Below are 12258 nucleotides of genomic sequence, written 5' to 3'. Positions count from 1 at the left end.
CTTTGGGTGGATTTGTCTTTCCTGTAATTAAATTTACGTGAAAGCCAAATGGAGGATGAACATACAAACAGATCCAGCAGAATTCATCATCATCTGGTAATCCTAGAATTTGGCTTTCAGAGTGAGAAGTAATGCAACACCCTGAAACATATTGGGGGACTCATTCACAAGATGATCTTCCAGTTAAACCTCATCATGAGATGATGGGGCCGATAAAAAAACCAATAGCATAAATCCACTGTACTCTGTGAACCCATTGCTGCGGTCAGAAAAAGCAGGTGACACAGCCCTTTTGGACTGTTTCATGTCTGAGTGCTTCTTAGCTAACAACAACAACAAAACCAAAACCCTACCTGCATATAGAAAATTAGCATGTTGGGGAGGTTAGAAAACCTTCATTGCTAGCTTTCGAAGAGCAAAGCGCTTTTGACATTAGGAGCAAACAGCTGTTTATTTCCTATGGTGCTTCAGAAGATGAGTGTACCACTGGCTTTTCCTCAATGTGTAGATTGGCTCTTAGATCACAGGCTCATGGAGCTGTAAGATCCTTAGTCAACCTCCATGAGATGCAGCATCTACAATATAGGATGTGATTATAGCATCTCTGACAGACGGCAAGCAACCTTTACTTCAATACCTAGTGAAGGGCAGTACCTCACCTCCCAAGACAGCCTGATCCATGGTTAAACAGCTGTTACCACAAGGATGCTTCTGATCCTTTGCTGAAATCTAATTGCCTTCTAAACTGACCAATTCCCTGACCAAACTGCGGGAGGCAGTGGAAGACAGAAGTGCCTGGCGTGCTCTGGTCCATGGGGTCACGAAGAGTCGGATACGACTAAACGACTAAACAACAACAATTGCCTTCCATTTCCATACCTTGGTTCTCATCCTGCCTTCTGGAGGAACAGGAAACAAGCCTGCTCTAACTGTATGGCAGTTCTTCGATCTTTGAAGACAGCTAACCTTTGCTTCTCAAGACTAAACATACCCAGCTTTTTCAAAGTTGGTTTCCAGATCAGTCATCATCCTGGCCACACTTCCTTTGGACACGTCATCCTTAAAATGTGGCATCCGAAACTGGGCTCTGTACTCCAAATGCAGCCTGCCCAGAGCCGATACAACTTTGTTAAACATTTCTTGTTGGAAATAAATACCTTTGAAATCAATGGTATGTGCTTTGTAGTGCACTTAATTTGTGTCACGTTGTGTGATGAGGACTGTGGCTTCTTTGAGGGTTGTGTGGCCTTTATGGATTTGTTTGTATGGAAAACAAAAGTAGAGAATACACCTGGTAAAGAGAGGGAATGCTGATGCAATTGCGAGTGAGTAGAATTTGAGGTCTGACTGGTTACGGACTCTGGAGTGGAAATGTTATTTGTGTCTCTTTCTAAAATAGATTGACGTACTTGATTGGGAAATGCTTTGTTTTACAGAATTGGAGCATATCAAAGATATACAAAAACAAGACAGACACTGGCTTATATGCATAGTTTGTTGGAAAGGGTATTAATTGGTGTTTAGTATATAGCAAGCAGTGGCCTATTCATTGTAATGAAGTTAGTAGTCTTTAGCATATTCAACCATCAGATGAACCAGAAAAACCAAAACACGGGGGGGTGTGTGTGTGTTGGGTGTAGTCAAAACACATCAGAAGCACATCTGAATCTTGCTAACTTTCTACATTTTAATAGGGAAGAATCACGAGTTGGAAAGGAAACATTAGATGTGAAAATATCTCTTGAGGCATTTAAGCAAGGAACTTTACTCATTCAGTGGTTTCTTTTGGAACAGTGGACATGCTTTATTTCAATTTTTTTCACAATTTATTTAAACATCTCACATATACAAAATAGGTACAATTTGTTTTTGAGAAATGATGATTCCTTTTCTGCCCATTGTAGAGGATGAAAATGAGATTTAAAAGAACGGACACCTGATGTGGGAGAGAAATGAGCCACATGCTTAGTCTGGGGGTGAGATGGGACAGTCTGACTTTATTCCGAGACAGATTCCAAAGAAACAATACAACTTAATACAGAAAAGTGGCGTGTTTTTTCTTTTCTTTTCTTATCCAAATGACTCTAGCACCATTGAAGTTCAAGTATTGGTTATATACTCTATAAGACTGAATCAGCACCTTTCACTTACGCACGGGACCAAAAGCACCTCAGATCATATGTATAAGAATGTGGATCACACTTGGCTTGAAGTGTATGAGGTAGTTCAAACCTTTGGAAGTTGTGGTTTTAAACTTCCTCTGTGGAAGATAGTCAAAGGCCACAAGTGGTGCAGACTTTCAGGATTTTTTTATTTGGTTTTTGTTTTTTTGGTTTTGTTTTTTTTACACAAAGGCTGACATTTTCCACAACAAGGTGACAAAATCTTGGGAAAAAAACACCTTCTGATTCCTTTTTGGGGCTGTATTAAATTGCATTGCACAACGTTCCAACAAATCCTTCTCCTCTTTCGCCCAGATTTTAAGCTAGTAGATGAACTGAAGAAATGGAAGGAGTCAGCTTTCAGTATAAAAGAAGAAATGGCAAAGAGAGAATACTTTTTTTTTTTTGGTTTTGTTTTAAGTTAGTTTTAGTTCATTCATTTGAAACAGACTGGGCCAATGTCGATACTGAATTCTTGATCAGGGCCACCAATGTCCAAAGGTGCAATGTCAAGGATGGGCAAGCGAGATGGCTTGTTTGTTCTGTATTCAATAATTGTTGAGCCCCATTTGTTCGTCTTTCTCTGCAAGATAGCAATAGCAAATAGTAGTCAGAACAGTTATTCAGGCACTGATTGATCACTGTTTACCAGGGATCAATAGGAGTTCTACTTCACTTCCCTGCTACATACACCCACCAGTCCAACCCTCCGGCACATTTCACATCAGCTAACATGCCGGGGGCCTCCTATCTCCATCCCCATCACTTCTATTTCCCCTTCTCCTTTGAAGCACCACTGCCCAATTCTTGAACTAACACCACTCATACTCTCATGACATTTCCTTTTCAATCGGATGCCTGTACACTGGTGCTTTAGTAACAGCACTTTGTACAGGAGAGATGCACTCCAAACAGGCACTTTCAGCTTTTCTGTGAGTGCCTGCCATGTGTTCAGAGTTTTGCAAAAGACGTATTTCCTGTTCACATTTTGTGGAAAATTGCCTCTGTGTGTGCAGCAAGCACTACAGTCTGGGCCTTCATCTTATGGGGGGTTTTATTGTAGAAAAGGCAGGGGAGGGATGAGATGGGTAGCACTGTACCAGTTAAACAGAGTGATTCCACAGGTCAACTCTCCAGGAGTGCTAATTTTCCAAGGCCCATGTAACTGATACATGGTGGCTCTGAGTCAAGCTTTTCTTATAAATTATGTCTCTGACTACTGTGAATACACAGGTAGGGTGTGAAGCACCAATGGCAGTCTGCATGGACCTTGTGGCACTCCAGATATTTGACTCCTCTGTCACTAGCCAATGGCATAGCCAGCATGGCCCATGGTCAGAGATGACATGGGTTGCGGAGCTTTACAGGCCGAGGGAGCCAGCGTTTGTCCACAGTCAGTTTTTCCAGGTCATGTAGCCAGCATGACTAAGCCGCTTCTGGCGAACCAGAGCAGCGCATGAAGACGCCATTTACCTTCCTGCTGGAGCGTACCTATTTATCTACTTGCACTTTGACATGCTTTCGAACTGCTAGGTTGGCAGGAGCAGGGACTGAGCAACAGAAGCTCACCCCATTGTGGGGATTCGAACCGCCGACCTTCTGATAGGCAAGCCGTAGGCTCTGTGGTTTAACCCACAGCGCCACCCACGTCCCTTGGTGTTACAATAGGGAGAGATTTTAGTAGTGCCTTTTATAGGTGCTTGGAAAAGCTGAAGACTTACCTTGGATAAACAAAATAACCCTTAATGACTCCCAATTCTAACAAGTACATTAAGTGACCTGGCTCTGTAGGAGGGCAGTGACACTCAAAGATAGTGATAAGCAGGAAGAAACTGGTACTTACAGAGCAGCCGTCTTCAAGAACATTGTACATGAACCTGCCGTTGCCTTCAGCTCGGAGTTCGACGTCGTTGGATCCCTGCACTAACAGAGCGCTCTTCAGGCTGCCTGTTTCTGCATCCATGTAAGCGATGCTGTTCTTGCAGTGGTAAGTGATGTTCTGGGAAGCATGGTTAGCCAGTAGTCGCATGAAGGCAAGTTGGGTGGCCATGTCCTTGGTGGTTACACCTTCCTCGTTGTACTCAAACTAAAAACGGAACGGAAGGGGAAAGCTTCAGTCAAAAATCACACGCATATTATGAAATACATTTTGCACATAAGTCAACTTGGAACACCTTGGCCTCTGAAGGGCAAGGCAATTGGGGGGTGGGGCGGAGTACCACCAGCATTTGAGAAGAAATCGTCAGAACTTAAGTTTTGTCCAAAGCCACTGGGAAGATCCAGGCAAAGCATCATGGCAAGGGGCCTCACTCACTGGCCAAAGAAGGAGCAGCAGCAGCAGCAGCAGCAGCAGCAGCAGCAGCGGGGAGTTTGTTTCCTCACCCCACTCAATCCCTATCCATGGCGATAATTCATGATGCTAAGTGGAAGTTTGAGATTCAGAGGTGGTAGACTTGGGGTGGGAAACCTGTGCAACTCCAGATCTCATTGGACTGAAACTTCAGATAGTCGCTATGGCTGGGGACAATGAAGGATTGGAGTCCAGTGAGTCTGGAGGGTCACAAACCCTTCTTATGAACAGGGTTAATGTATCTGTTGTGTGGATTAAAAAATAATCAGCGGGGTTTTTGCCTTCCTTACTAGAATGTTTTTGGCCTTAGAGAACACATTTATCATAATGGATGCAGTATGGAAACTCACCTGAGTACCACCATTCATCATTTCTCCAAACCAAACGTGTTTCTTTTCGGCAGTGTTCTTGCTGGTGTACCAGTTCTTAGCTGGGAAGCTTTCTGGATTGGCATGGATGCAAGTCTCACCAGTGGAGAAGTCACAATAAACTCTAATGGCATCCATGGTGCAGCCTTGGTTAGGATCAATCCAGTAGAAGCCTATCGTTTTAAAAAGCAACAGTAAGCCCATCTTCATGTTAAATACTCACACTGCTGCAGCCATAGAAACAGTACAAGTACGGACAATACAGAAACCTCAAATCCCCCCCTTTTAAAAATCACTTACGTGGAACCAATAGTTATTGTTTAAATCTAGTTGTACCAGGGGACTTCCGGGATAGCGCGAACGGGTAATGGCGGATTCCCTCCGAGCTCCGGAGGGAATTGGCTCCGTTGAGGACGGGTCTTGCCGTGCCGGCGACACGGGGACCCTTAAAAACCGCAGGCGCGGAAGCCTGCGGACTTGGTGACTCGGTGGGCACCCTAAGCGCCCTCCCCGACCCGCGAAGAGCCTTTTTAAAGGCTGCGGAGTGGACTGGGGAGCGGCGTGGTGCTGAGAGTCCATCGCTACCTCGGCGGAGCGAAGCCGCGAGCCATGACCGAAGAGCGCTATCTTTCTTCCTGAAATTGGACTGGAAAATGTAACCCGTGAGTAGAAGGAAATTTCGGCACTAAAAGATTTTATCCTGGAATTTAAGTACGATCGGGGGGACATGTTAAAAAGGAAGTCCACACTCCCCCCCCCCCACTAAAGGATTTAAAGCAAAGAGAGGACCACTAGGTCGGAAAAGACTCTGGTGTTTAAACAGATAACTTTCATAAATTGGATTAAGAAGTATTTGTTCTGGAGAGGAAGAGAGAGGAATTTCAGAGGTCTTTCTTTTTTGGCTGACCCCCCCCCCCTAGACCCGGGAAGCGCCCTGTGTGTGAGCCCGAGAAAAAGAATAAGGAGTTTGACAGCTGTCAAAAGAGCTGTCAAACGGGAGACTAAAGATTGGAACTGTGTTAATAATATCTTTTTGGATTGAAAGTGCTACACTAAAAGTGAACTGACTGGAAACAAGGTGACTGTGAACAACAAAGTAACGGATTGTTGGAAAAGAACTGATGGAAACTCCCCTGGAGGGAACTAAAGACATTGCAATGGCTGCAGAAAGAAAAGTATGGGCAGAGATAGAAAGAATGTTTTGTCTTGTGGGAATTCTACAAGAGCACAGTACTATTATGAGTGAACAATTGATGACCTTCAATCTTGAACTAAACAACTCTGTTGATGATACAAAGTGGATGGAAAAAAACTCTGCAGCTGCAGAAGAAAAGATAATTTTGGAACTGGGGGAAAAAGAAGAAGAAAGAGGAGAGGAAACGCAAGTGGAAAAAACCAACCAAGAGCCTGCAACCTTTGGAAACAAAGGAAATAAAGAAGATGACCAGTGGATTACAAATCTGCAGAAGGAGAGAAAGATAAAGGAAGAAGCCCCTGGAATAACTCGAATATTGGATTATAAAAAAACAGACAAGCATGATTGGGACTTCTTCTTCAGGTTGGACTATGGGAGACTGATTGATCCTGGCCAGAAACTGCTCTTGGCTGATTTGGAAAGAGGGAAATACGAGGGGCTGGTGGCAGAACCCCCTCGAGAAGAGAAGGCCAACAAAATGGACTACCAACAAAACTGGTGGAGAGAGACTAACTGGGGCTTAAGGGCCTCGGATGTGAGAAATCCGGGCTAAAACGGTTTCTTTTCTTTGAGGACATTGGTTTGGGAAGGGACGGAAACCGGGGAAGGGGGGAGGGGAGAGTAGAATAGTGAAAATCTGAGATTTAGAATGGGAATATAATGATTTTTGGTTTAACATATTAAGGAGGGAATTTGTGGGAGAGAATTTAGGCCGACTCTAGAGAAAGTATTTAATGTATAAAGCTGGATAAGTAAAATTGGGCCAAGAAAAAGCGATAAACTTTAAGAAAAGACGAGAATAACATTTAAGAGATGGGAGAAAATAATTTGCTGAGATAATTAATGAAATTGGAATGTGGGAAGGGGGGTGTGGGGAAGTCAAGGAAAGAAGGGAATGAAAGTAAGTTTATGAAATTATACGTGTTTTGTTGTGTCTTTTTATGTTTGTATGTCTATAAAAATGTGAAAACCCAATAAAAATTTTATATATATAAAAAAATAAATAAATCTAGTTGTACCATTTGTTAACTTGTTGATGTGAAGGGCTAAAAGTGGAGAGGAATTAGGTGTGGGGTTGGAACAGAAAAGAGGGGGAGATCCAGTAGTTTTAAATAAAAAGCCATAAGCCCTGATATGGGCTTATTTGGGGGGTGGGGCTGGCTGTGTTGATAAAAACAATTCCTGCAGTCTACAAGGAGAGATTTTATTATGCAGATGGAAAAATTTGATTCTCCATCTGTTCTTACCCCAACACAGCTGATAGAATTATGTGAGAGCGACACAGACAGTCTAATGCAGGGGTAACCAACACGATGCTCTGTAGATGCTGTCAGCCTACAACTCCCATCAGCCTCAGCCAGCACAGTCAATAGCTAGGGATGATGGGAATTGTTGTCCATCAACATCTGGAGGGCACAAACTTGGCTGTTCCTGGTCTAGTAGTTTGTCCACCTGCCTCTCCCTGCTACTACCAAAAGGTTTCCCAGACAAAAGGAAGAATGGCAGCTGCATGGACAAATGGCACACACAGATTTCCATTGGCCACCCACCCATGAGTGCATTACATGGTCAGCAAGCCACTGGGTCAAGCATCTAGCACTAACATACCACTGGTCCATTCTGGGTGGCTGAGCCTTAGGTCACGGCAGGTGCGGGCTGGGTTCTTCCTGGAGCCTTCTGGGGTCAGGAGGGTCTCGATTTGGTTGTTCAATGTTTTCAGGGTGGCATCAACTTCATAGTCCTTGGGTCTCAGAGATGGCTGATCTGCCCGGTAGTATTCTGCATCATAGCCAATTTCGTATCCACCGCCATTGGGACCAGGTGGGCCAGGGTGGCCAGGTGGGCCTGGGGGACCCTAAAAGTGTTCAGAAATGAACATGCCTTTGTTGAAATCAAGTTCACTTGATTGTGCAGAAGGCCCAACCCCTGCTCCCCACGAAGAGCCTAAACACAGAGCAAGGTGCATCAAATGGCTCTTCTGGGGCCTGTTATAGAAGTGGCCCATGTTCATTAACCCTAGTGATGAGGCAGTGGATGCTGGACACCAAACATGTAGTCTTAATGAAGCACTCACTAAGCAAAGAGCGTGGACTCTTTGCCTGGTTCAACATCACTTGCAAGAGTGAGGTCAAATGTAATATGAACACCAGACGATGGCCAAACAATGTTCCACACTAATTGAGTTTCTTCTACTTACGTTGCATTTTGAAAATTTAATAACAGGCACCGGGGGGGGGGCACAATTTTAACTGGGAATGCAGCACATAGTGGAGAAGAGGTTTGATGCTGCTCCTCCCCCCCCAAAAAATCATAACAAAAATTCTGATCAGGGTTCTAACTTGTGCAAGGGGCCTATGTGAGGACCTCAGGGTCCCCTGCTGCAGACATTTGCCCTCTAATATGTGAAGGGTGGCAGGGATTGGCCAAGTGACATGACGGAGGGAGTGGAGATGGCATGCTCGTCCCTGCTCTGCCTCAGTTTCCCTCACATGTCTGGTAACTGTATAATGCCCAATTAGGGCTAGAAAGTCAAATAAAAGGGGAGCTTTTTTATTTCAAACATTTACATGGCAATCTTACATCTGTTTACTCAGAAGCAAGTCCCATTGTGTTCAGTGGGGCTCACTCTCATGTAGCATGCGTCTGGAATTGTAGAACTTAAGAAAATAATATTTTCTTTTTTATTATTGGTTAAATTTCTATACCGCTTTTCATCTGAGGATCACAGGGCAGTTTGCAATAATAATGATAATGATAATAATAATGATAATATGGTAACAAAACAAAAAACCCCAATAAATTAAAAATAAAAACCAAATACAAGTTTCTCAAACTAAATGCACTAATGACACATTTGCTTGGAGGTTTTGCTTTATTTTTTAACAATAAAGTGGCATATACATTTTATGAAATAGAATATAGAAGCACTGTCCTATGTAAGTTTGATCAGATGTAAGCTTCACTGCATTCTTTGGGGCTTCCTCCCAGGAAAACTGCATAGGGTTGCAACTCAAGCCTGTAATCCTGTGTCACGGGGGTAGCTGTTCAGGTGATGTGGGACTCCAACTCGCATCAGCCTCAGCCCATGTGGCAATAATCAGGGGGGGAAGCAAGCTGTAGTCCAACATTATCCGGAGGGCTCCACCTTGGCTACTCCTGCTATACACGCTTACCTGGGAGTTATCCCCACTGATTGCGGTGCCACTTCCTTCTGAGCAAACACAGACAGCCGGGTGCCGCTTGTGTTTAAAATTGATGGTTTCAGCCCCATACCCTCAGCATCCAGTTTCATACTTACAGAAGGTCCTTGGCTACCCTGAGAGCCACGCACACCAGCAGGTCCAACAGGTCCAGGAAGACCGTTGCGGCCATCTTTGCCAGGAGGACCAGAAGGACCTGAAGGGCCCTGAAGGAAGCAAGCAAAGAAACACCCACAGATTAGTACACCACCAAAGCAATGAAATATATAATCACTTTTTTCCAAAAAACAACAACAACAATACTGCTCAATATCCCACACAAAGGGAGAGTGTTCACATACCCTTGGGCCAGCAGGTCCAGTAGCACCAGGTGAACCTTGGTCTCCATGATGACCCTGTTGAAAGGAGAGAGGTTTTTAAAAACATGACTTACCCCTGTGTTGACTTCCATGCAGAATATTCATCCTTGCGCAAATGGCAAATTCATGGCGGGGAGACAATATAATGAAGGGCTTATTTTGATTCTCAAAATCTGTTTTTGTTTTAAACAAATAGGGCAGGAGTGCAGAAGGTAAGAAAACCTCCAGATGTTATTGAACCTCAACTCCCATCAGTCCCAGCCAGCCCAGGTAGTGGTCAGGAGTGATGGAAGTCGGAGGCTGAGGACATCTGAAGGACAACTGGTTCGCTGTCCTTATAACAGGATGTCCAGTCCCATCCCTGAGAAACAGGAAGTGATAATGACGACAAATATGCCACTTAGCATATATGGTCTCTTGCCCCCCTCACCGAATAACCACCGCCTGCCCCCATGTATCTGGCCACTGGGGCAGGATTTCTAGATGGGCTTCAGTCATACACAACATCTCCGCTTCTGAACATTAATTGCTGGCCTAATGGAAAGGAAATGCCGCCGACTCTGCAGAGAGCTGCTGCCGGGCTGAGTTGTCGATGTTGAGCTATGTGGACCAAGTCTTACTCCTTTTAGTGTGAAAAGGCAACACCACAGCAATAGCTCCTTCACACAGACTAATCCCGAAGGGCCTTGGAGCATGCAACCAATGATACAGGGCACTGTGAATGTGCTGATGATCAGGGAGGCTATATTATTTCTGTTGCTGTTTCGCCCCATTGTTCGGGCAACACACTTACAGCAATGCCGGGCAGACCCTGAAGTCCATTGTGTCCCTTGAAGCCAGGAGCGCCTCTGGGTCCCTTGTCACCAGGACCACCCTTCTCGCCACGTGGACCTGCTGGGCCCTGTGGAGGGCACAAAAAGGGAAAGGTGAAAAACAGAATCTTTGCAGGGAACTTTCCACCTGCAGAGTTTGTTTAGACACACACAAGTACGTTTGCTTTTGGAACATTTTCACGTCTAGAAAGCAGATTTACCTCTGTTTAAAAACAATTCTGCTGAGCAAGGACTGCGGCTCAAAATGTCTCAGGGACCCCCTCCTTTTTACCAATCTGTTACTCTACCACTGATCTGGTCTAAGCAGGAACAGCCTGAGTCCTCGCTTGGGACCAGTGCTATTTTTCTAGAAAAAGAGGTGCTGGAACTCATCATGAATGCCTCCCTTGTTCTCTTAGAATGGCAATGGTGAACACCTGAGAGGTGTTGGAACTGAGTTCTGGTGAGTTCCAGCTGAAGAAAAGCTCTGCTTGGGACTAGAAAGTTTCCTAAGCATTGGTTTTTGCTTATATCCAGCCTTAAGTCGTATAGCAGGTTGTGTCCATTTTGATGAGCCTGCATCTCAAAATTACTACACTCGACGCTTGCTTTCTCTTTGTCCTCAAAGGGCTCACAAGTCAATCGCATAAGGAAGGGGAGTTAGGCTAGGTACCCCACCATTGCAATCTTAAAACCTTTCAACCAAAGGGAAAGACCACTACCATATTCTAAACTTCCTACTCATGCCAAAATTTCCCCATGATCTATACAACCCTCTGACTTGATTTCCAGAACCCAGATCTCCATTCCTGTCTTCATCATGGGCCTTCTTACCAAAAGGACATAATTACAGAAGCGAAACAAAATCAGAACTTACAGCAAGACCTCTTGCACCAGCAGGACCAGCAGGACCAGCAATTCCAACAGGACCCTGAAATGGTGACAAAGCACAGTTAGAGAAACGGCTCGCTGTAGATTGTGATGACAAAGCTCCCTTTCCTTGAGCAACAAAGGAATGACCCAAGGGTGGCTCAGTACATTCATAATATGGACAAGAACAGGAAGCACAAGTGGTTCACACTTCATGTCCTCTGCGTTTCTTTTGGCCACAATGCCCAAAGTGTGACTGTAGGTAGTTTCCCCCCCCTTCCTTCATGGGAAGCACATGCTAAGGGAAGAGCTGGGATAGTTCAGTGCATTATCAAATGCACTGAACTGTAAGTTCAAATCACTTGCACTGTTCACCAGACATGAAGAGAACACCCAAAGCCAGTCATAGCAATTGGCTGCTGGAATGAAAGAGCATGCATGGCATTTTCGGAAGGCCTTCTTTTGGGAGGTCTGGTTGCAAAGGGACTTCTGTTTCAAGGGAGCCAAAAAGTGTAACCGTACAGAGACTAATGCCACAGGGGGGAGTGATGTGGCAGCTCAAAGCCGCTTGACAACAGGTTGTCTTCATTCATTGGAGATGAAATGGGAAGCGCACTGGTACCACATCAATGAGAATCAAGAAGGAATACTGTGATCCCCGCTGCTTTCTTTTTCAATGAATTGGCAGTAGTGGAATGTTCAGCGATACAGTAGAGGGTTTGGCCATAGTTTACAGGATGGTACTAGCCATTATGCCAAGTTTTTAGTAGAATAGGGCTCCCAGGCAAATAGTGGGCACCCACCATGCAGAAAACAGGGATGGAAGAATAGCACCATCCTACTAAGCTTCAGGGTTCACTAGGCTTCAGGGTTAACACCTGTAATTCCCTTCCTCATCACAACACAGAAGTGCAAGGGCCAGATTTTAGGTCTGAGAAAAGC

The 12258-nt window shown here is 44.6% G+C and overlaps 1 protein-coding gene across 1 annotated transcript in view; it reads right to left on the bottom strand.

The window, feature by feature from the left end:
- Window positions 1–2292: 2292 nt before the first annotated feature.
- The window catches only part of COL1A2 (collagen type I alpha 2 chain), a 60743-nt gene continuing 50777 nt past the window's right edge, over window positions 2293–12258 (bottom strand). Inside the window, exons 43-50 of the mRNA XM_028750451.2 lie at window positions 11324–11377; window positions 10428–10535; window positions 9617–9670; window positions 9374–9481; window positions 7684–7930; window positions 4863–5053; window positions 4006–4248; window positions 2293–2745 (exon numbers count right to left, since the gene is read on the bottom strand). Of these exons, the coding sequence (XP_028606284.2) occupies window positions 2599–2745; window positions 4006–4248; window positions 4863–5053; window positions 7684–7930; window positions 9374–9481; window positions 9617–9670; window positions 10428–10535; window positions 11324–11377 (1152 nt within the window). The 3' untranslated portion in view covers window positions 2293–2598. The remainder of the gene's footprint in view (window positions 2746–4005; window positions 4249–4862; window positions 5054–7683; window positions 7931–9373; window positions 9482–9616; window positions 9671–10427; window positions 10536–11323; window positions 11378–12258) is intronic.

Source organism: Podarcis muralis, chromosome 12 (assembly GCF_964188315.1).
Source record: "Podarcis muralis chromosome 12, rPodMur119.hap1.1, whole genome shotgun sequence".
Classification (NCBI taxonomy): Eukaryota; Metazoa; Chordata; class Lepidosauria; order Squamata; family Lacertidae; genus Podarcis; species Podarcis muralis.
The sequence above is the reverse complement of the archived record's forward strand: the minus strand, read 5'-3'. Positions and strand labels throughout refer to the sequence as shown.